General features: G+C 45.5%; 1 protein-coding gene across 1 annotated transcript in view; it reads left to right on the forward strand.

Annotated features, from left to right (window-relative positions):
* The window catches only part of LOC146180981 (tRNA:m(4)X modification enzyme TRM13 homolog), a 94,246-nt gene that overhangs the window by 49,688 nt on the left and 19,309 nt on the right, over nt 1-25,249 (forward strand). Inside the window, exons 9-11 of the mRNA XM_084576210.1 lie at nt 10,319-10,400; nt 15,622-15,696; nt 18,949-19,015. Coding sequence (XP_084432336.1) covers nt 10,319-10,400; nt 15,622-15,696; nt 18,949-19,015 — 224 coding nt within the window. The remainder of the gene's footprint in view (nt 1-10,318; nt 10,401-15,621; nt 15,697-18,948; nt 19,016-25,249) is intronic.

The following is a 25,249-nucleotide window of genomic DNA, read 5'->3' on the forward strand; positions in this document are numbered from 1 at the left end:
GGACCCAGTAAATGATCTAAATAATTTAACAGTTCAAATATTTCATGAACCTGAAAAAAAAATATTTTTCTGCAAAAAATTTATTTTAAAATAACAAACTTCACCGCTCTTTATGAATCACTTATACCGTATTTACTCGCATAATGCTTGCACCCCCATCATTGGGCGTCAAAAATTGGATATTCTTTTCCTCACATAATCATCGCACCGCCAATATTACCACCGCAACAGTCGTCTGCTAGTAGTAACAAGCGTCATCTTTGGAGCGCTACTGAACCTAGCTGACCTCGTTGCGTGCATGCGCTACCAGGCGGTGATAGCGTGCTCGGGTAGATCGTCAGCATCATCATCGGTTATGCTCGTCTTTTTTTTTTTTTTACCTCCATGATGCTCGTAGTCGTCACCATTTCTCCGTGTCTCGGCATTGTCATTGTTCCTTCATTCCGTCCGTGTTACTTGCTTTGTTCCACCGTCCACCGTGTTCTTGGTGCCGCATTGCGGTGGGGCGGTACGCAAGTTATACAGCTGCTTTTAAGCTGAAAGCTTTCGAGTATGGGCTATAGTGTGGCAACCGCGCTGCCAGCAGGCACTTCGGCGTCAATGAGTTCTGCGTAGTACGCTACTGGAGACAGCGATTGCAGTGTCAACACGGACTCGGATCAAGTCTTTGATCAAGAGTAGAACTGTATGGTCTGCTGTGAGCATTATACCACGAAACGCGGAGAGTGATGATGAGGCTGCGTGTGGTAAATAAAGTGCTTTAGCAATTAGTGCTTTTGCCGACCCTGTACTTTTATAACAAGGGTAACTTCTGCTTGAAAGTAATGTTTTGGTTATATTTACAATAGATAACCTAAGAATCCCGATTCGCACCTATTTAAATTTTCTTTTAGTGCTCCAAAACATTTGCTCCAAAATTTTCCCCGCATAATTATCACACCCCCCAACTTAGCATCAATTTCCCGTGAAAAAAAGTGCGAGCATTATGCAAGTAAATACGTATGTTGATAATAGGGAGATAGGGAGCTACTGCATAGCACGATCTGCTTCTATGACCTGCTTCTGTGTGCACATGCTAGTGTGATGCAGTACGGCGGGCGCGACCGCCAGCAGGGGTGCAACAGCTGAAACTGGATCTGTAGCAATTTTTTCAAGCAGCAGAACCTTAGTTTTGGAACAGTAAATTCTTATTTATGGCCGCTCATAGGAAAAACAAACTGCACTTTGTAGCATGAATTCAAACTTTGGAGCCATTAACACTTTCCTGTCCACGCCTATTCCCACCGATAGCCCACTATCGATGGTTTCACGATTTGAATTTTCTCGCTTTCGGTGCACTCCTTGACAAGTGGTGTCATCCAATGGGAAATAGAGGAACCCTTCTTTCAGTATTGCTTTTGATTAAATTTTTCCACCGTGCCATGCCTGTCCAGATGGTCTCCGGAGTCAGGTGATCGACACTCCTTGTTTACATCATGGCATCAACATCCTGCTGTGTGGAAACGGGCGTTTCCGCGAAAGTTGACGCATCGGAAAGCTCGTTTTTGGATGCGAACAGCAGCAGTGGTGACTCGGAAGACGAAGTCAGCTCTTCAGACTTTAGCACTGACAGCGAAACTATGTCAAACCTACCTGGAACGTGCCTCAATAAGTTTCTCGTTAGCTCCCCCAAAATTTTCGTTTTTGCTGCGCGCTGGTTGGAAGAGATCACTGTTCTGAAGATCACTACTGTTATCTGCAGGGTGACAACGTTGTTTGGGTAGTACGTATTACTTGCCGCCGGCACCGCAGGTAGTCGTGTTTTCCGCTAAAGGACAGGCAGGGGTCGACCTCGGCGTAGTCGACCTCAATTACTGGTTTCTCTCCTAACTCAGCGAATACTGTACACAGAAAGATAGAATTTGTTGCAATGTTGCATTGGTCCCTGTTGTAAAAAACGTATATGTATTTTGAAATTTTTTGTTTTATTTGTATCAAAAAACTTTGATACTTTTGTGCGTCCTTTTTTTTTTTTTTTTTAACTACAATTTTTTGCTGAACCAACATTTTGGTTCATGGCCCCTTTTTCCCAAGCATTTCACCCCAGAAGAGCCGAGCACCAGGCCGGGGGAAAATCTTGTACCCACTGGAAACCGGTGGGTACCCGGCGGCACTGGGGATCGAACCCCGTACCTCCCGAATGCGAGGCGGATGCTCTTCAATATACAGAAATCGGCTTGACACACCGCTTGAAATCGTGAAAATTGATACTGTATTTGTCGCGTAATTAACCCACTTGCATAATGAACCCAACCCCACTTTGGCCCCCGAGAATTTAAAACTAAAAAAAAAAAGCTCGGTGGCACGTCCCTCCGTTTCGACCGTCGCATCCACAGCTCATTTATTGGCAGCGCGCCAAGATGCTATGCAGCGATGTCACAGCGTGTTTATCTATTGACTACTTTTGATAGACCCTGCCGGGGCAGGGAGCGAACTCAGCAGAGTGCCCCTGATGGCTTGATTGCACAAGCCTATTTTGATTTATCACACCGTGCTTGGGGCGGGCAAAGTCCACTGCCACAAAATCATTTGAAAGCGTGATAGCTGGAAATGCCTTTTGAAGCGAACAATGCTAAAAGTTAGTGTTATGATTGCAGCTGACCATTAATTCATAGATGTAAGAATAGACAACTCTCGCAAAAAGAAAAAAAATCTGCTGCTTCTTTACGTCCGCAATCTGCACCGCACATGCAACACGAGTAAGGACGACTCTTTTAAAAGAAAAAACAAATTGCTGTTTCTTAACGTCTGCAGCTGCCATAGCATACGCTATGCCACACGTTCAGCACGACGGCAAGGTGAACGACTCCCACAAAAAAAAAAAAAGGCCCACTGTTTCTTAGCGTATGCAGCTGCAGTAGCTTACGCATGTTCAGCATGATGACACGAGACGCTCATCGCCATCAGCCACCGCGTGTGGAGCGTTCACAACACACGCCGAAGAAAGCGTCTGCCACAGGCTAAGCTGGCTTGTTCGCACATGCGTAGTGCGTGCTGCTGCGAACGAAGACCGAGAAAGAGAGGAAGGGGAGAGATAAAGCTCGTCAGAAGAATGGGCACATCCTTGCACTTCGCTCTATCGGGTTTACCTTCTCCCGAACACCGCGGCTGCATTGGTTCCCTCTCGTTCCTTCACGCACATGGCTTGCAAACGTCACGTGCTGGCGCACAGCAGCGATCACCGCAGATGCATGCGCCTTTGGGTAAAGGGGGTGGCGCTGCGCTAGACCAGCCGTCGCCGAACTGTGCACCCTCATTACTTTCGCGTGTGGTTTGAAACCGTCACGCGGCAAACGGCCGAGGATGATGCGATCGTCTTTGGGGAAGGCGCACTGTCCAATGCGTGGTGCAGAGTTCGATATATCGAACTTCTGGTGAAATTGAGTTTGATATGGGACGCAGCTTTTCTATACTTTTACATGGTATTTTTAAGGGGATATTTCATGAGTTCAATGTAGCCAAAATTGGAATTATCTGGGTCGATATATCTGGGTTCGACTGTATTTCGATGTTCCAGCATCCGTAGATGTTAATTTTGGCAGTCTTGGGTTCCACTGCGGCATTTTGGAATTCGAAATCTAAGGCTGCTGCGCGTTTCCTGACCTGCTGATGCCTGAAATACATTTTGTATGTACCATCTCAAGTTATGTTTGCACAAACACAGAAGCCTTAACTGATGCACCTCTTACACTATCTGACGACGCTAAAGGGAGTATACCGACGAGACAGCATAAAAACTACCTTGCCTGCAAAATACCTCCAAGAGCCACATAAAAAACTACACCCATTAAAAGCATGCAGCACTTAAAAGTTGAAGTATTGCTCCAAAATCACAAGAGCCCTCTTCGTAGTGCAGTAGCAGTGGCGCCTCGTTAAAAAAGGCCCCATCGCATTATGCGGAGGCTTCACTGCACGAACCCGTCTGGTGAAGCATCCTCAGACCACAACGCTTACTCGAAGAGCGGAGGCAGCGCGTGGACTCGAGAGAGAAAAACGTGACTAGGTGTTAGAACGGCATCTCAAAATTAAGCTGAATGGCCAGTGAAGCTCGCTGCAGTGTCTACAATGTCGTTTTTGGCTAGTCGGGGCATTTTGGCGCAGCGTGGCTCAAATTTAACAACTTTCAAGCTTGTGTCCTAACTTAGAGCACAAATATGCAGCTGTATCAAAATGGCGCAGTTGTGTGTGTGTGTGATATTGGTTTTGACGTTGCACGTGCGTGGGCTGGCTGCCGAGAGGTATGCAGCTCACTCAGGGCTATCTCCGCATGCACAGTGGTGCCTCGCAGAAGCGGGTCATGCTAAGTTATAACCACTATAACTCTTCAGTTAGACTTTCTAAGCCAGTCATGGTTTCATCATGTCATCACTTCACAACTGTGACGCAGCTGCAACCGGCAGGTTATGCTCATGCTGCGAACGAAGGGATGCCCAGTGCAAAGCAATAATATTCAGTTTCCACGAGTAAGAATGGATGCAAATACAGTCGAACCCGGATATATCGAACTCGAAGGGGATCGTGAAATAGTTTGATATACAGAAATTGGCTTGTGACGGCACTTACGATGCGAAAAAACGATACCGTATTTGTCGCGTAATCAACCCACTCGCATAATAAACCCACCCTTCACTCTTGCACCCGAGAATTTGGAAAAAGAAAAAAAAAAGCGTTAAGGCCACCTCGCTCACGTGCAAGCGATTGAGCGATCTCAGCCAGGAGCGGCAGCGACAGAGCGAAAAATTTCCAACTTGTTGGAACTTCGTCCCCCTCGCCGCTCGAGCCACCGCGGCAGCTCGGAACAAGGTTTCTGTGTGGCCGCTGCAGAAATCGTGAGCGTTTTCGCTGCATGTCGATGGCGCGCCACTCCGTTTCGGTTGTCTCATCCACAGCTCATTTCTTGGCAGCGTGCCAAGATGCTGCGCAGCGATAACGTCACGGCGCGGGGTGGCGCGTTTATCTTTTGATAGCTCTGGCGGTGGCGGGGAGCGAACTTGGCATAGTGCCCATGATGGCTTGATTGCACAAGCCTGGTTCCATTTATCGCGCCGCGCTTGGGGCGGGCGTCACGATCGCAGCTGACCACGTGCTTTCGTTGATTCATACGTGCAAGGATAAACGACACCCCCCCCCCCAAAAAAAAAAAAAACCTGCTGCTCTTTAACGTTCGCAGCCGGCCATATCTTACGCTACGCCCCGTGTACAGCACAGCGATAAGAATAAATGACTCTCGCAAAAAAAAAAGAGAGAGAGAGAGGGGGAGATCTGCCGCTTCTTAACGTCCGCAGGCGCCGTAGCCATGTCAGCCGCCGCGCGCAGAGTGTTCGCAACACACGCAGAAAAAAGCGTTGGATGTCTGTCTGAAAACAGGCTGAGTTGGCTTGACGCATGCTTAAGCTCGTGCCGAAGGAAAGAGATAGCTCAGCAAAAGAACGGGCACATCCACGCACATGTCTTGCAAACGTCGTGTACTGGCGCGCGGGAAAGGATAACTGCAGATGCGCGCGTGCCTTTGGGGAATGGGCGCGGCGCTGCCCAGACCAGCCGTCGCCGAACTGTCCCCTCATTCCTTCCGCGCATGGCTTGAAAACGTCACGCGGCAAACGGCCAAGGGTGATGATCGTTTTTGGGGAAGGCACACTTTCCAGTGCATGGTGTGGAGTTCGATATATCGAACGACTGGTGAAATTGAGTTCGATATATGAAGCGGCTTTCCTATACTTTTATATGGGATTTTCAAGGGGATATTCTGTGAGTTCGATATAACCAAAATTCGATATATCCCGGTTCGATATAATCGGGTTCGACTTTACTGTAAGATAGAACTCACAGCAGCAAAGCCATTGGAACGAACAAAAGCCTCAACTGACCCCTGCCTGCCCTTTCCCACGGGCGCACCATGGTGGATGGTGGTCATGTTTCATGCTCTCTATGATTGCACGCTCTATGTAGGTCACTGCGATGACAACGAAAAGTGTACCGTTATTGCAACTGTTCAAATGGCAACAATGCGCAAAGAGCCACGCTAGTGTGTCCTACTTAATCCAAGATGGCGCCTTTCATGGCCATGCAAAACCGGTCGATTGCGACAACTATGCCTGCTCGTGTTTATATTGTGCTGAAAAATAGGCCTTTGCTCAAAACACTGTAACAAACCTCAATGTAACGAAATTCTCAATGTAAAAAATTTTTTTAATTTCCCAATCTCTTCCTCATTGAAAACCATGTAATTTTTTTTCGCGATTTAATAAAGTAATTTTATGCCACACTCTCGATGCTTGTACCAGTAGCCACCTTGACACTCAGATGAGAACTAAAACTTAAGCCCTGACACACTGCGTTTTACATCTGCCATTTTACGCCCCAATTTTGCCAGCAGTCTGGAATTTGCAAGCAAAACGAAATCCATCCTGTGCATACAAAACTCGCGGTGCAAAAGTTTTAGGACGCGTCATGCCATGGCGTAACTGGCCAGTCAGGACGAAAAAGCGCTAGCCGGAAATACTGTGTTTACTAGTGTAATAGACCCTCCTTTTTTTTTTTTTTTCAAGAAAAATCCGCGTGAGTTTGAAGAGAGAGTTCAGTACGCAGGAAAGGTTGAGGTTTCTTTTTCTTTTTTTTTTACGAGCCGTCCATCCCAGCCATCAATCATCAAAGAAAACACGTGGTCACCCGCAATCATGACGCCGGCACTTGGCATCGTTCCCTTCAAAAGGTGCTGGCTGCTATCGCACGTTCCAACGATTTTGTGGTAGCAGACGGTGCCCACCCCATTGCTGCGTGATAAAGCAGAGAAATAAAACATACTGAAAACCAGGTCTGCACTACAGGATGAGCTGAGCAGGCCACCGCAGGCACTCCTCTCAGGGCCGCTGGCTATCTGCCAAGTTTGCCCCATCCCCTGCATCCTATCACTAAAGCTAACGCCAAGAGACACACCGTGCTGTTCTCGCTGCGCAGCACCTTGGCGTGTGCTGTCAAGTAATACACTGGACAGTGGCGGCGCGAAACGGAGGGACATGTTAACGACTATATTTTTTTTCTTTTCAAGTTCTAAGTGGCAAAAGTGGGAGGGAGAGAGATATATATATATTTTAATGGCAACAGGAAGAGGGAGGGGGGTTCTTATGCAAGTAAATATGATATGTGCACATGAAGCCTGAACAAAGATTGCCATGTAGCCACGCTTGCATGGCTGATGCAAACATACGACTAAGTCTAGTTCACTATAATACGACAGCGTCCCCGTTAAAGGCCCCTGATAAGCTGATCTAGAGACTCTTATACACTCTCGTCATCGTTTGCAAACATTGGATGATCATGATGATACCAGTGGCAACATCTGGCAGTGGCTTTCACTACTATGCGCTGTGCTCGCTCTGCGCACGTGAAGAAAAACTGTGCATTTGCATTCGTTTGTTGTCACCCATTATGGACTCCTGATATACAAATTAACTTCTGATGTCCTTGTTAGCGCTATTATTGCTAGAATTTCTTGCTTATTTCCTGAATTCGTAATTTACATGTCCCCAGCAGTGTTCCACAAACCTGTTACTTCATTTGGGCAGCTAAAACATAGCAACCTCGACGTAACGAAATTCGGGATTTAATAAAATTTTCGGCTGCACGTAGGACTTCGTTATATCGAGGTTCGACTGCATTTAAATCTAAAAAATTGAACTGTTGAACTCCACAAAGTTCGAAAATAATATTGATTGTGAAAAGGTACACGCTCCTGTGGAGGGCGTGAGAATTCCTGAATGAAGTAAGATATACCGCAAGTCTGAATTCTCGGAGTCCAGAAAAACTGCGCGACTACTGTAGCAGGTCGTTATAAAGCTGCGTGCATAAACTTGAGTTTGTTTTAACGCAAAAGCATTAAGGGCCTCGTTGCCCAGAAATGCAGAATTCACATCAGTGTTATGAGCGAAAAAGCACGGGTGCTGGCAGGTGGTAGCTGGCAGCTGGCACTGGCTGTTTGATGGTTTGTGCGACTTAGTGAGTCTGTATGATATTAGAAAGTTGTGAGGAGCTGCTCTCAGGTAGCATGTTTTAGATGTGGGAAGGTGGAACGAGAATCAACCTTCCGATGCTCTTGGGTGTCGAGTTGGGCATGCTACCCCTAGGCCACGCTTGCACGTTCATCCGGCTTGCTTAGAGCTGGGCTCTATATGCCGGGTAGGTGCGCGCACTATCACGTTCATACCCTTTTAGAGGTGGAGGTTCAGTTCAGTTCAGCCGTTCAGTCATGTCCGACTTTTCGTGATCCTATGGACCATATCACGCCACGCTTTCCGGTCTCTCACTATCTTTCTAGCATCACATAACTTCATCTGCAGCGCCTCGAGGATGCCATCTAACCATCGCGTTCGCTGCCTACCCCTTCTCCGGTGACCCTCAACCTTTTCCAAAATCAAATCTTTCTCCAACGACTCCTCTCTTCTCATCAGATGGCCAAAGTAGCTGAGCTTTAACTTTAGAATTTTACCCTCCTATCAGCAGTCAGGGTTTATGGTCGACAATATCGACTAATTTGATCTTCTGGCCGTCCAAGGAACTCTCAAGAGTCTCCACCAGCACTGCAATTCAAACGCGTCAATTCTTCGGCGGTCAGCCTTCTTCACAGTCCAACTCTCGCATCCATATATCACAACTGGAAAGACCATAGCACGAGTTATACGGATCTTGGTTGGCAGTGTAATGTCTCTGCTCTTTACTAGGCGGTCAAGGCTAGCCATGGCTCTCTTTCCCAGAAGCAGGCGTCTCCTAATTTCATGGCTGCAGTCTCCTTCCTGGGTAATCTTGGAGCTCAAGAAGAGAAAATCTGTCACAGCTCCCACTTCTTTTCCCTTGATACTCCAGGACTTGATAGGGTAAGACGCCATGATCTTTGTCTTTTTAATGTTCAGTTTAAGCCCAAACTTCTCACTCTCTTTTTGTGCACGCATCAGAAGTCTCTTGAGTTCCACTTCACTTTCTGCCATTAAAGTGGTATCATCCGCATATCTAAGGTTGATACGTTTCCCAGCAATCTTCACTCCAGCTGAAGACTCGTCCAGACCGGCCTTCCTCATGATGCACTCAGCATATAGGTTAAATAGGCAGGGCGACAGTATGCAGCCTTGTCTCACTCCATTCTCAATCGGAAACCAATCAGTAAGACCATGCCCAGTTCTGACTGTGGCTTCTTGCCCTTCATACAGGTTCCTGAGGAGACAGATGAGGTGAATTGGAACTCCCATCTCTAGGAGAGCTTGCCACAATCTGCTGTGATCTACGCAGTCAAACGCTTTCACATAATCAATAAAGCAGAAGTAGATGGGTTTCTGGAACTCTCTTGCTTTTTCCATGATCCAGCGAAGGTTGGCAGTCTGGTCTCTAGTACCTCTGCCCTTGCGAAACCCAGCTTGCACGTCCGGAAGCTCCCGATTAACATACTGCTGCAGCCTACCTTGGAAGATTTTCAACATCACCTTGCTAGCATGCGAAATAAGCGCGATCTTGCGGTAGTTGGAACAATCTTTGGCACTGCCTTTCTTTGGAATGGGGATGTAAACACCTCCTCCAACCCTGTGGCCACTGCAGGGTTGTCCAAATTCGCTGACATAATGTATACAGAACGTTAACAGCGTCATGGTTGAGGTTTTGAAACAACTCAGCTGGAATGCCAACAATTCTGCTAGCTTTGTTCTTAGCAAGGCTGGCTAAGGCCCATTCAACTTCACTCTTCAGGATGCCCGGCTCGAGATCAGTAATCACAACTGTCTTATGTTGGGAGGTGGAGGAGCTTCAGGTAAATATTAACCATTTGCAATTTAGGTGCGTTTGTTCAGACTTTTCCTCGCTAAAATCAGTAACTAAAGCAGCCATAAGGACAATTTGTTTCTCCTAGCACAGAAGGAGAAAGCATCACTGACTCTGACTCCTTGCTTTTTATCTGAACCTGTGTAGATAAATGACAATGCCCTCTGAATGCAAAAAGACGTAATAAATTTAATGGCATAGGTTGAATCATCTTGGAGAAATACGTTTCTGAATAATTCTCCTGGCATAAATAAAAAATTTTTTACTGAGTGGGTAGATATGTGGATAATTCTTAAATTTTTTGTAGAGTTTATTAATTAAGGCTTATACTGTGTCAATGACCATGCTTATCTTGCATTGACGCCTTTTGAGCCTTTAAGAATATAAGTCAGTAAACATCACTTCTCACATAATGGTGTTCTAGCCCCATGCCAGTTGTGTGACCACGTGGTTGCAAAGACTGTTGACGCTTTTGCAGTTTGAGAACAAGCTGAAGAAAGAGCAGGAGAATGTCCCCGAAATCCAGCGGCTCCAGGTGGACATTCAACACCTGTGCCTAGGTGAGTGCATGGAGTGGTCTCAACATTTTGCACAGGGCTGGCTGGGCCTCTTTGCTGGCGGTCATGTATGTCTTGGTAGCAAACGTAGATCCGGACCATGAGAGGGAAATAACAGGAAGAATATGACTGGGATGGAGCGCATTTGGCATGTGCTCGCAGATTATGACTAGCCGTCTACCGGTATTGCTCAATAGGAAAGTATACAACAGCTGCATCTTACCTGTACCTCCCTACAGGGCTGAAATGTGGAGGCTAACCAAGAGAGTTCACCTTAAATTGAGAACAATGCAGAGAGCTATGGAAGAGAATATGGTAGGTGTGATGTTGACTGTTTCGTTACCACATCTATTCAAATCTATCACCAGAGATTGGTGCTTTAAATTGCCGATTTCAACATGTTATGCACATAGCACCACCCAGTGGTTAGTCTAGGCATTGCACTTGTAGAACCAGTTTAAATTTTCTCGCTTTGGTAACATTCTGATTTTTGATGAACCTTTTATAGAACTAACATGCATGTGCTGTTTCAAAATAGGGCGTAGCAGCCGCGCCTGAAAAAAAATGTCCCGCTCGTGTTAATGAAGCATTAACATCAAATTTTTGGGATCAAAAGACTTCCAGCAAGTCAAATATCGAGTCATATTGTCGGCTTTGTTATCTGACGGCGTAGAGTGGTGATAATTACCCGAAAAGGGTGCCAGCTATTCACTAAGCTTTGATTCTAAGTCCGGGTGGTTTTATTCTATGAAAACGTTTTCCTGAAGGTCTGCTGCATATACAACATGTATGCCTGGCCTTTACAGCCAGGGTGCAAGAACGGGCTAATTAGTAGTTCATTTTGGAAAGAAAACAGTCTACTCTTGAGACATGAACAAAGAAAGAAGCAACAACACAAACGACAAAAAAAAAAATCAGAGCTGTGTTGTCGTCTTTTTTTCTCTGTCGATATCTCAAGAGTGCGCTGTTTTTTTTTCCCAAGAGTTTACAGCCAGTTAGCAGCGGTTTGGGTTTGGCGCCTCACGAAAACCAGGAATTGCTTCACTGCATGGCACAACTAATGAGGCTGTTTCCACCTGTAGCTTTCTTTATGTAGTTGAGGAATGGTGCTGCACAGATAGTTCATTTTTTTACAAGGTTTCCTGGGTCATTGATCTTCAATATGTATATTCTAAATTTTCTTTGTTAATAATGCATCTGTAGGTATCGTGCCTTTTCTATCTTATTTTTATCAACTCGCCACAAAAATGGCAAATTTCCTATTTTTTTGTGAGTTCCCTAATAAAGTTTTTGCTTTGTGACTTCTGTTTTTGGAAGGAGCATTCCATTACGTGCAATTTTGTGTGCTGCAATGTGTGCACAGTATTATTTGTACTGGCAAAAAATTATATTCCGAGACTTATGAAAAACGGCCATTTTCTCGCGTTAAATGAAATATTTAAGTGATTGGAAGCATACAGAGTGGGTCAGAGAAATAATTCAAGTTACTGAGATTCTGGTGGAAATCAAGAAGAAGAAATGGGCGTAGGCAAGACGTACGTAGAAAGGACAACTGATGGTCGTTTAGGGTAACAAACTGGATTTCAAGTGAAGTAAAGTGTAGCAGGGGGGGCGGCAGAAAATAGGTGTACGGATGAGCTTAAGAAGTTCGCAGCGGTCAGCTAGCTAACGACCAGGTTAATTGGAGGAAGATGGGGGAGGCCTTCGCCATGCAGTGGGTACAGTCCGACTGGTGATGATATGTCCTGGCAGCCAAGTGTATGGGTGGCACACAGCCTTTGGATAATGATGTGCGCCTTTCCAATATATGGTCCCCTTATTGTTCGCGGTACTGCTTTGGGCACTTGGTGCTGGCACAGTGGAAACCGCAGCGGAATCGCTTTGTAGCAGTCCAGAGGGGAGGAGTTTTAACATCTCCCTCCCCTGATGGGAAGTTCTACAAGTACTGTTAATTCCATTCTCTCAGTGGCACAGCACAACAGCACTTGCTTACGCCTCCTGGCCTGCCTTGCATTCATTTTATGGTTATTTCGATTTAGAATTCTATAATGCACTATAAAAGGCAACACGCTTCCAAGGAGTGTTGGTAAATTATTTGTGTGCATCTTTTAAAAACACAGAGATCGAAAAATGCTATCGAGTGGATTTGACCTTTAAATTCTTTCTTATTCATAAAATGATGCAGTAACCAGTTTTACCACTGAAATGACTGGAGGGAGTGCTCTTAATTTGCACTGTCGTTAATTTCCACAAAATTTCCTCTCTTTACCACTAGGTGACACTGCTGTTGAGTCGGTACTGCTGAGAGAGCAGAGTCTTGCCCAAATGGCCTTCATTCAGCCTCTTGCAAAGAGCTCGTTGATAGCCATAGTCATCATTTGTGTCCCAGTAGTCTTTGTTGGGTATAGAGGGCGCTATTTTATCTATCATGAGCACAACCTACTGTCATCTGTATATAAACATCGTCATCAGAATTAACGGGGGTCATTTGGCGGCACGCGCTGCCCCGGCATCTTATCGTCATTTCTCTCCTGGGCACCGACGCTGCGGCGCCACCACATACTGTATACTAGTTAGTGCTCTGGTTTGGTTTTCATTTTTGCCTGCCTGCAGCAATCTTGAGTTTTAGCATGCATATTTTTTTTTTTATCTAAGGGAGGATCCTGTCGACTGCACCAGTAAGTGGTGACGCCGCAGCTTCGGTGCCCAGGAGAGAAATGACAATAAGATTCCAGGGCGGCACGTGCCACCAAATGACCCCCGTTTATTTTGATGATGATGTTTATATACAGATGACAGCAGGTTGTGCTTGTGATAGATAAAATAGCGCCCTCTATACACAACAGTCTTCATCCAACCTCTTCCCACAGCTTCTCCTAAGCGTAGTCCACTTCCTCACTTGCTGTTTGACCACCTGCATTGCTGCACTTGCACCCGTGGTCTGGATGGAGCACCCATCACTTCATTTGTGCTACGTCTTGACAGCAAGTGTCCCTCCCGTGTTCTTTGTAGGCGTTTATTTGGGCAAGGCTTGGGGTGTACCTGCATCTCCAGGTGGTGCCTGTCTGTGTGCTCATCCCTATGTCATAGTGGGCTGTACGAAATTCAGATATAGGCACCCTTATTCACTCGGTGAGAGTGAGGGATGGTGAGGTGAGGGAAAGAAAGATCTGTGCTTTGAGAGCAATGGTTTGCCGTAAAGCTTGTGCCTGCACTGGCCTTCCATGCAGATTTTTGTGAGGAGCTTCCCGATTTCAGAATATGCCTGGGGGACAACTAAACGAAAACAATTAAATAAGAATTTAATCTAACGTGGAGGCTAACGAAAAGGGTTCTATTTAAGTTGAGGACAATGCAGAGGACTACGGAGCGAAAAATGGTGGGGATGAAGTTAAGAGATATGAAGCGTGCAGAGTGGGTCAGAAAAATAACTCAAGTTACTGACATTCTAGTGGACATCAAGGAGAAGAAATGGGCATGGGCAGGGCACACAGTGCGAAGAGAGGAGAACTGATGGTCACTTAGGGTAACAAACTGGATTCCAAGGGAAGGAAAGCGTAGCAGGGGGTGTCAGAAAGTTAGGTGGATGGATGAGGTTAAGAAGTTCGCAAGGGCTGAGTAGATGCAGCTAGCACAGGACCGGGTTAATTGGAGTAATATGGGAGAGGCCTTTGCCCTGCAGTGATTGTTGTCAGACTTATCATTTCCGAATGGAACAGTGTGCCTGCAGATACTGTTGATGTACGAGGACCGTGCATGTGTTAGAATGTTTGGTTGCATTAAATTTATTGCTCTGGGGTGTCTCTCACTGCTGGCTCATTGATTTTTCTTTATTTCTAAGTTTGGTGTATAAAGCTACATCTATCTGTAGCCTCTGCTTGGTGTTATGCATGTACATGACTGATTGCTTATAATGGTGTAGTATTGCATACCTTTTGTACAAGATTAGATAGCTTTCAAAAAGTGTTTTCTTACTTATTTTTACAACAATTGATCCTGTGAAATTTCGCTGAGTGCAATTTTTACTTATGTGCTTATGATAAATAATTGACTTATGTAATGCCCAAAAAGGTCTTTAGCATGTCAAACGGATAAAGTAAACAATTGGAAATATTTTCCATGCTACTAGCAGGAATAAAGGAAAGAAATTTATACATTACATGTTGAAAATGCAGTGGCATTTAGGTCTGCTGAGCCTGGTTCTCTTTCACCTGTGCAGCCATCGATTCTCCATCTTAGGCGGCATACTCACGTGGGGATTTTCCAGTGTGCTAGAAGAGTGTTGATTGGGTCTGCATTGCAACCTGAGACGACATGTTTGTGCTCAGCCATGTGCAGCTTCCTTGTCTCACACCAGTCAGCGGACGCCAGAAAGCTCGCTTGGCTCCTGGTGAGGCTGCTAATGCTGTCTCATTCATAAAAATTGCTCAGTGGCCTCTGGCTCCAGCAGAGATTGTGTTTGTTCTGTGCATTGCAGATTTGCTAGTTTGGATCAACTGCCCTAAATGTATCGAATTTCAGTGATTACTATTCAGTTGGCTCGTTAAAGGATTTGGGCAAGGCAGTGCTGTGAGAGAACTGAGCTCCATTTGGAAGCAGTTGATTTTGCGACACCTTGATACCAACTGGAACCAATTGTGTGGGAAACCATTTGGCTGCAATTGATTTTAAGCCTCCGTTGGTTCCATTGAGAACCAAAGGCCATCTGCTTCCAAATGTATTTTCCTTCTCCCCCCCCCCCTCTTTCTTTTCTTGCTGGAAAAGCTGTGTTGGCACATGAGAATGACAGTGTGGAACAAGACAAAGCCTCATTGTGTGTGCTGCATGCATGGGACAGGCCCGTGAGGCCTAGTCGGCAGTAAGAAGAAATGGATTCCGTAGGCCATCAGGTCTCATTGTTTATCAGCAAGGCTATTTCCATTTAGAATGTATTGCCAGTTTGCGCGGGGCTTCCCAGTGAGTTGCACCTCAACAAGGTTTTTCTGTACCACTATCGTCTCGCGTGACGAAAGTAGCAGCAGATTGTAACAGTGCACAGCAAACTGCATTTGCCGAGTGGCCACAACACATGAGACTTGCGTGCTGTGCACTACCATGCCCATTAATGCTGCTCCACAAGTGTCACTCTCGGACTGGCACGGCTCATATGGAGCTGAGACATGCTACGTCGTAGCCAGTATTCATTGTTTAAAGTTGTGGTGTATGATGAGTGCCCTCCCCACAGGGAAGGTGGACCTTGTCCGGGAGCATCGTGGGAAGCTGGTGGGACTCTGCAAGCATCTCTGCGGGGAAGCCACAGGTGGGTGCCACAGCTTATAGCTATTCATGGGCTGCTGCTGCTACTGCAGTTTGGAGACTGCGAATATGTGGAGGGTTCCTTTCAAGGACCTTTTGAAGTGACTGCTTCACTACGCCAGCTTTTCGAGACGTCATCACCGAGGTTTTCACCTTCGAGACCTTGACGAATACTGCATCTTTCCTTTCTAACCTCCCTGCCTTTCCTCCTTCTCATCTTCCTCTTCCTCCTTTCTTATAAACCAGTTTACATTGGAAGCGAAAGCTTCACTACGCTAGGTATAGCAGGTGTTCGTGTGACAATAAATTTGCCCTTCAAGTGACCTTCACCTAATTAAGTGTGTGTGTCTACAATTTCGGGATGTTCGGCCAAATTTATACTGCGCCTTCCTTTCCCCAAAACTGAAGTTTAAGGAGAGGCAGCCCTGGGTTGTGTGATGTCCACGCATGTTAAAGGCCCAGAGGTGGCCAAATTACTCTTAACCTTCAAATCCGGGACACTCCTCCTATCCGCTTCCACTCCCATCTTCCTTCTCTCAAGTCTGGCGAATACAAGATAAAATGTGAAAACATTATCTTGACCTAGTTAGGTGTAGATGTCCACAATTCCCTGGGGTCCACTTAAAAGTATAAGGCTCCTTCCTTCCCCCAAAGCCTAATTTAAATAAAAATTATGAAAAAACCACAGATTGAAAAGCAGGTGTTAGGCTGTCGATGCAGCACTCACAACTTTTGCTCCATCACTAGGTTCAAGCCATGCTTAAACCCTCACAATTTTTCTCATAGTCCAGTAGCTTACAACTGTATGCCATGTGAGGTAATAGAGTCACAGATTAGCGATTAAGCGGGCAGCAAAGGGTGTGTGATGATCCACAGGGGGGCTGCAGACCGGTGCCATTAGTGCTATCATGTCAGACCCTTATAGGCAGAGCTCATGTCTCCCAATTTATTTTGCAAAATAATGCCTTCTTTACGATTCCTAACTGTTACACTCAGCAAAAGAACCCTCCTTTCACAGTTCGACCGAATGCTCATATGTGTAGTGAGTGTCCTGCATGCTGCTGCGGAGCATTTTAAAGTGGCCGTGCTGACATAACTTGCTCACTGGTGGGGTTCTGATATCAGTGTATTGACTGAGGGCAGGGCATTGCTGGCAAAATGTAACAAGATGCACACAAGAGTAGCAGCATCCACACACTCTCCCGACGACAAAGCAACAGCTGTGGATTGCCACTCCAAGCACAGTGTTCATAACCACATACAGCTCTCGCATATCAGTTTCACAGAACCTCGGGCTCACACATTGAAGGCACAAAAAGCAAACTTTTTTTTTAGATGCCCCAGTGTGTACGCCTCACATTACGGGATGGGATTTTGCAGGCTTGCTTCGAGGCGACGTTTCTGTTACACACTTTTTGCTTGTACATTGCACATGGAAAAATGTAGTTTCTAGGTTCTGAATGGCATTAATTAAGCACTATCAAAGTGAAGGCAGCAGCGCACGCAGTGTTGTGACACTTTCACAAAGTGCACTTACATAGGAAGAGGGACACTTTCGGTGCTCGCTGTCACACGGCAAAATCAAGTGTCATTTTGAAATGATGGCAGTGCCGATGCTGATGCTGCAGCCCTATGTAGAAATTAATTAGTTTTGAAACTACCTTATAATTCAATTTTATGGCAAGCACAATTACCCCAAGCTAATATTCAGTTTATTTGTGCATTTGAGTACATGGTTTTCACTAAAAAAGCATCGTGATGTCGCACGCGCTTTTCGCTAACATGCATGGTTACTGCTGTTTACACGCAAAACCGACCTCGTTTATGATATATAGCTACGCTACTAACTGCGGTTATCGTGAACGTAGCTTTGCGACTGATTTGCATCGTTAACCGAGAAAATGCCGGTAGCACCTACGTATGGAACGGAGTCACCGGTGTTCGAGTGCGAAAAGTGCACGAGTTGTATGATTCAGAGCAGCGTGCATTTTTCACACAAAATCATGTCCGACGGCGCTTCTATGCAGCCTAAAATGTCCAGCGCCGCAGCACCCACGCACGGCAGCATCGTCACATCTTCACAGTGTTTGCTTGGCGTGTAGTTGTACACAGCGTCGGAAAATGTCCAGTTTCTTCAGCATCACGAAAGTAGGCGAGAAGTTCGCAGCGTTTACAGCACCAGATGCTACTAGCTTTCCTCTTTAATGCCGCCCGTGAGCGCCCGTGAACAGCAGTGTGCGGGGCAAGTAGCGCTAAGCCGTGCGCTCCTCTATGGTCGTCGCTAGGCCTATAGTTTGTTTCGCATCGAAGTATCAGTGGGCGGCGCTTTCGTATGGCCAGCTTAATAGGATATATGGCTCACTTGTAGCACTGCTTTGAGAAAAATGAGAATAATGAGAGAAATGTGCAATTCAAATCAACTACGCCTTAGGAGCATAGCTAACGTATACGTGTACTACTAACGGTAAGCTGCACCACGCCGTCGGCGACGATGGCTATGAAGTTGTGAGCAGAAATTTGCTTGTGTTGCAGCAATTACTCCTGCTAGCGACTCGGTATGGGTCAACGATCCCCAAGAAGGATTAATTTCTGACATTGCTTTACTTCAGGATTTATTATTTACTGGAAAAACAAATTTTTGCACACCTTTCTGACGCCGGTGACAGCGGGGCCGGATGCGCCATGCGCCGTAAAGGTGGTGGATTGGAGCTGGCCGCTTGCGAGAGCAAAAGCGGTGCTGTCTTCGGCCAGCGCTTGAGCGAAATGTTGCTGTGTCAAGTGACGACTTTCTAGACATTGTCCAACTTCGTTGATGCAGCTTGAGATACCACATACCATCGAAGTGCAGCAGCAGACGAACGCCTTAGCGCAAGCACTGAGAGCGAGGGTTGGTTTCGGCCGTAAGATACAATGCGACCATGTACTGTGCGATGTCAGTGCATGTAAAACTCTAGGTGTTTGACATAAAACTGGAGCCCCCCACCATGGTGTCATCCATTGCCCATGTTGCTTTGGGACGTTGCATATACGACATCGTACCCTTTTCAACTTTTCCAGCAGTTAGTCTCAACCGAATTCACCTTAATGAGAGTTTGTGGTATCTGTTTGTGGGGCATTACCTGGACCAGATTTGAAGCTACTGTATTTGCGAGGGTGCTGTTCTCAGCTTCTCTCAGTGGGGTGACGTGCGCAAGTGCTTACAGCAGATGTGGCACCATCATGTTGTTTTCACGCATAGTGTCTTTTCTTTCTGCAGACTTTGCGCTGCGATGCCTGGTGGGGACAGGACAGGCTTCCTCAGACACAAGCTGCAGAATACAACCGTGAGCCACTCACGCATTTTATTTACAGTCAAATCTCATTACTACGAACACCATGTTAACAAATTTTTCAAATTAACGAAGTTTTTAAAAATCCCCAGCAGATTTTCTATATTTTCAGTGTAAAAATATATCAGAACTACAAACTTCAATATAGTAGCATATATTTCAGAATATGTATACAATTGAACCCGGATATATCGAGGGGATTGCAAAATAGTTTATATCGATAATTCGATATACAGAAATCGGCTTGAGACTCCACTTGGGATCGTAAAAAAATGATACGGTATTTGTCGCGTAATCGATCCAGTCGCATAAGGAACTCACCCTCCACTTTTGCCCCCGAGAATATGAAAAAAAAAAACAACAACATTTGGAGGCACGTCCCTCTGTTTCGACTGTCGCTTCCACAGCTCATTTATCGGCAGCGCGGCAAAATGCTACGCAGCGGTAACGTCACTGTTTATCTTTTGATAGATCCAGCAGTGACAGGGAGCGAACTTGGAAGAGTGCCCGTGATGGCTTGATTGCACAAGTCTGGTTCGATTTATCACGCCGCGCTTGGGGCGGGCGTAGTCCACTGTCACAAAATCATTGGAAGCGTGATAGCCGCAAATGCCGTTTGAAGAAAACAATGCTGAACGTCGGTGTCATGATCGCAACTGACCGCATGCTTTCGTTGATCCGTAGATGTAAAAATGGACGACTCTTGCAAAAACAAAAAAAAAAAGCCTGCCGCTTCTTAACGTCCGCAGCCGCCATGGCTTACGCTGTGCCGCACGTTCAGCACAAGTAAAGATGACTCTAGCAAGACAAAAAAAAAAAAAAAGATTGCACCTTCTTAACGCCTGCAGCGGTCGTAGCATATGATACGCCGCACGTTCATCACGACGGCAAGAATAAACGACTCCCGCAATAAAAACTATAATAATAAAAAAAACTGCCACTTTTGTGTCCGCAGTCGCGCAAGTGCAGCACGATGCGCCATGGACGCGCATCGCACGTCAGCCGCCGTGCGGAGCGTTCACAACACTCACTGGAGAAAGCGTCTGCCACGGGCTGAGCTGGCTTGTCCGCACATGCGTAGTGCGTGCTGCTGCGAACGAAGACGGAAGGGAAAAGATTAAGCTCGACTGAAGAGTGGGCACATCCTTGCGCTTCGCTCTATCGCGTTTTTCCCCTCTTATTCCGCCGACTGATTCCGGCCGACGTCTATGGGGGAGATAGATTGTTAAAAGGGGGAGGCGTCTCACCCGATCATCCATACTCTCTGACGGGTGCAAATAAAGTGCTTTCTCGGCCTCTCTCTTCCCTTTCCTGAACATCACTGCTGCATTGGCTCTTTCTCGTTCCTTCACGCACATGGCTTGCAAACCTCACGTGCTGGTGCGCCGCAGCGGTCACCGCAGATGCGGGTGCCTTTGGTAGAAGGGTGCGGCGCTGCCCCAGACCAGCCGTCGCCAAACTGTGCCCTCTTATTCCTTCCACGCGTGGCTTGAAAACGTCACGCGGCAAACGACCGATGATGCGATCGTCTTTGGGGAAGACGCACCGTCCAATGCGTAATGCGGAGTTCGATATATCGAACGACCGGAGAAATTGAGTTCGAGATACGACGCAGCTTTCCTATACTTTTACATGGGATTTTCAAGGGGATATTCCGTGAGTTTGATATAACCAAAATTCTAAATATCCGGGTTCGATATATCCGGGTTCGACTGTATATATTCTGAAATATATATTCCAAATTAACCTACATAATTTTTTTCTTCTATAATATAGGAACATCAGTATTACGAATTTCAGCTAGAATTAGCAGCGGCGCAACACTCGCGTGAAACAGAAACCGCCATTTCTGTATGGTTCGTGGGCTGCCATCACAATATCTGGTGTCAGCTCCTAGCGCCACCACAAAGCAGTGATCTAATATGCAGTAGCCAGCAGGCCTAGCTGTCTACCTTTTTTCCCTGTGTTGTGTGTCATTCGCTTCTGCCATATGCATGTGTGTAAAGCTATTTTTTGTCACGGATTATTTGCGGCTCGTGAAAAATCTGATGATTATTGGCAGCGATGGCCCCAAGAAGATATGAAAACTGTTTTCGCTGCAAGAAATCGGCACAGGGAAAAAGCAAGTTGTCCTCTGCAGACACAACAGATGTTTTGTTTTGGCTAGTTAATAGCAATTTCATGAAAACATAGTGCTAATATAGACAAGGACGACACAGTCCCATCTACATCTGTGTCGTCCTTGTCTATATTTGCGCTGTGTTTGCAAGACTCTGCAGACAGCTTAGCATTATCCCATCGACCGTCGTGATAATTTTGAAGGTCCGAGACAAGATTTTCAAGCCTCATTGAACACTGAAGATGAGGGCATATCAAACTCTGACTTTTAATTGTGCACAAAGTCCGCACTTTCATTGCTCAGGGCAGTAACATACTCGATGAGGTGTTGCATAAAGTGGAAGGTGTAGTGTGCTGTTGCGTGTGTTGCACGCGGCAGAAGAAAATAACTGATTTTTTTAAATAAATCAGCTTTGAATTTAGTCCAACATTTTTATTTGAGAATTTGTTTGTCTGCACAGATGCCTGCTGCCAAGGTGTGTCATTTTAATACCTAGGTTTGACCACTTGCTTGTATCTGCAGTTTTTTCATTACAACAATATTTAAAATAGCGAACAATTTTTTGTGGTCCCGTGTGATTTGTTACATCGAGATTTGACTATCTATTTATATGGAATATGTGAATATTGAAATTTTTAATTCGAATATGGGGAGAAAAAAATGCCTTCAAATATCGAAAATTTGATCTGTGAAATAAAAACATAAAAAAATAGCAAACATTGTTGGTATTTTATTTTAAAATTGACATGGCATTTTTTCTAGAATTTCACAGAAGTGTGTGCCCTACTGAAAGACCAGTAAATTTTATGCAGGGCTCTCTATACCACTCTTTCTTTTTCTTTTTGTAGTGGGATGACCGGAATGAAGCTGGGTGGGGCTGTCATTTTGCTGCGGGATCCAGTACTGAGTTGATGCTCATTAATTCAGCAATCAAGGGACAAGAAAAGAATGTTCAAATTAACCAATGTCGTTTGGGCTTGATAAAACTGTGAAAAACTGTTTGCCTCACAGTAATTTCATCTGATGAACATCTGCACGATGATGGTCTGCATTTGAGATTAAACTTAAGTGAGAATGACATTCTTTTCCCGGTTTAGTGAAGTGTTTTGCTTTGCACACGCTGTCATCTGTCAGGAAAGCTCTTTTCACAAAACGGCCCCGTTGCGTGTTTTAGGATGCTTCACTGCACAGTTTGCGAGGCCAAGCATTGCGGTGAAGCTAAAGCAGCAATTTGTGAATATTCGAAGATTCTGAATGTTAATTTGTTTTTTGAATACGAATCGAATAACAACAATGTTTGGTTCATATTCACAATTTCAAATAATTGCACACCTTTACTATTTATGAATACTGTAATAACCCCCACTTGAAATCTAGTGCAGGAGAAGAGCTGTCATAAAAAGAATACCCAAGTATTGGCAGCACAGCATTCAATAGAATGAGCAGCAGCAATGGCAGCAAAGGCAAGTTGCTTCCTCATGAAATGACTCTGAACAATCTAACGCTTCAACACTTTGGGCTGCTACAGCATAGTTTGGAACGTTCCACAAACGAGCACAAAGAGGAAAAAAAGAGTATTGGTAGGCATGTGCAAATAATTTGAATGGTACTGCTGGCACTAAAAAGTGGCTCAGTAACACAGTACGGATTTTTAAAACCACTCATTTTTCTAGCACAAAAAGCCATTGCATACTGCCCTGAGGCTTTACTTGAAACTCAACTTGGAAGATATAAAAGGGTGCGACAAGTGAATGAGGAACAATGCCTACTTGCTTGGTATAATAACTTACAAGTTATTGCACATAAGAATACCGCCTGCTGTAGAATAAGCAATGCCTGAATAAATAGAGTAAAATGAGAGCATACCAGAATGGTACCATTAGATACAGCCTGTAGCAGAAATCACTAGAGTAACAGCTGGACTGCCAATATTGCAATAATGAATAAAGAAGGCATGCTGCACTTCCTGGCAACTTGTAAGTGTTCTCGTGCCAGAGCATGTGCTGTTCCACTTGCCATGTGAGCTGGTTCTTCTCTCTCTCGCCGTGCGCAATGTTTTCTGCAGCTCCTGGAAAGAGCTTTGTGGGGGCTGGAAAGCATTTTCATGCAAGTGTTTCTATGAATGGGCAGAGGTGGCCTGTGTGCATGTTGTGAACATCTTTCATTAACACTTTATTCATTGCATGGCACGTGAAACTTGGATTGCCCATTGTCCACTCGCAATGTCCAAGTATCCATAGTGATCGAGACTGACTCCACTCTTCATGCGAAGGCCTCTGTGAGCTTTCTTGTCACTCCTTCTTTCTTTTCTGCACATTGAAACCTGTAGACAAGAAAGTCAGTCTTAGGTGTGGGCATCGCATGCAATGAATTCGCTCATTATCTTCGTCACCAGTTACGCTTTCAGTGGTATTATATTCGTTATTGGTGCAAGGAACAATGACGCTTCATGCTGTACCAATGCCATGTTGCTACTGATGTCTTCCCTCTTATTGGGTACCAGTAACATGCTTGTGGAATTATGTAAAATGCACAGAACCCTGGGCGCCGACATATTGATGTGCAGCATAAGTCATGGGATGTGATGGTGCAGCAGTAGAGCCTATGAAACTCTAGTTGTCGTTGTGAGGAGTGTCGCGTGTGTTGCATTTTTATAAACAGCCAGGTGCAGCAGGTTAAGCAGCAGTTGCAAGAGGGCACTGTTTCACTGCTGCAAGTTGGGCAAAAACATTGGGCACTCGGTTGAAAAGCTCTGCTTGCCTTCTGGTGGTAGGCAACAGCTGAGCTTTCGTGGTTGCCGGCCCACATTTCACTCCGCAGTTGCGGGATTATGCTGTAAGCAAGAAGGCAAGCACCTCGGAGCATGTGTGTACATATTGTGCAACAGTGTAGCCTCTTCATGTCAGGGGCACAGTAGTGGCCCTCTGCATCCACACCATGGCTTCAGGAGTGCGACCGAGCTAACAAAGTATGGGGTGGCCAATAGGACGCAGAGCATGCCAAATTAGGCATGTGAGTTGTGCAATGAGGCATCCTGAAAAGGCGACGGGGCTGTTTTGTGAAGAGGGAACTTCCCTTTTGTGAAGAGGGCCTTTCCAATGGTGTGCACAAAGTGACGCACTTGATGAAACTGGGAAAAGCATTGTTCTTACATTCTCACTTCGATTTCGTCTCAGATGCGGACATTCATTCTAGAAGGGTTCATCAGATAAATTTACTGTGATGCAAACGGTTTTTGGCAGTTTTTCAGCCCCCTTTGATAATCCGAGCTTTCAGTTACACGAATTGCAGCGAAGCGCGCAGTACGAGGAAACTGCGGTGTATTCAGTAATTTTCGTATATTCGACAATATTGAATATCAGTTTTCTGAATAGTTTTCTGAATGCGAATAGAATAACAAACATATTCGATTTGTATTCAAAATTTCACATGTTCGTGCATTCCTATGTAAAAGTCAACATGCCAACCACGTGATGCTCAGGCCTTGTTGTTGGGCAAATACAGGCTCTTCGTTGATTTAACAACGGTTGACAATGTCTATCAGCAAGCCTATTCGTTTTCACGACAGTTGACATCTTAGGTCAGCTTGAAAGGGCACGGCTCCTATTTAAATTCAATGCAAAATGCAGGTTCCGCCAGGTCGATCTACGTCGCAGGGCTGGCTTTATTCCATTCTATGTGACCCTTGGCCAAGGCACTCCCATACTTGACTTTTCTTTTAAAGTGAAAGTCTTTCTGGCTCATACTCATGGCATCTGGCGTCCTGTCCCACTATAGCTGTCAATAAAATGACGTCATCAACCGAAACGCACATCACAGTTCTCCTTGTCTATGGTGAAGAAGATAGTTGAAAATAGTCTCGACTGGGAATTGAACCTCCATCTCTTGGATCCTCAGCCAAAAGCTTTAACCAACTGTGCCGTGGCACAGTTGGGGTCGTGAAATGCACATTATAATTTTCCTTCTCTACCTTGAGGATGATAGTAGCGATGACAGTGAAGCTGCAATAAGACATTAGTAATGATAACGACTGTGACAGTTGAGACAGCTCAGAACAGAATGGGCGTTTATTGAGGGAAGGTGTGCTCTTTTATAGCGGCTAGTCGACA

Source organism: Amblyomma maculatum, chromosome 8 (genome assembly GCF_055883805.1).
Source record: "Amblyomma maculatum isolate TAMU_Amacu chromosome 8, ASM5588380v1, whole genome shotgun sequence".
NCBI lineage: Eukaryota > Metazoa > Arthropoda > Arachnida > Ixodida > Ixodidae > Amblyomma > Amblyomma maculatum.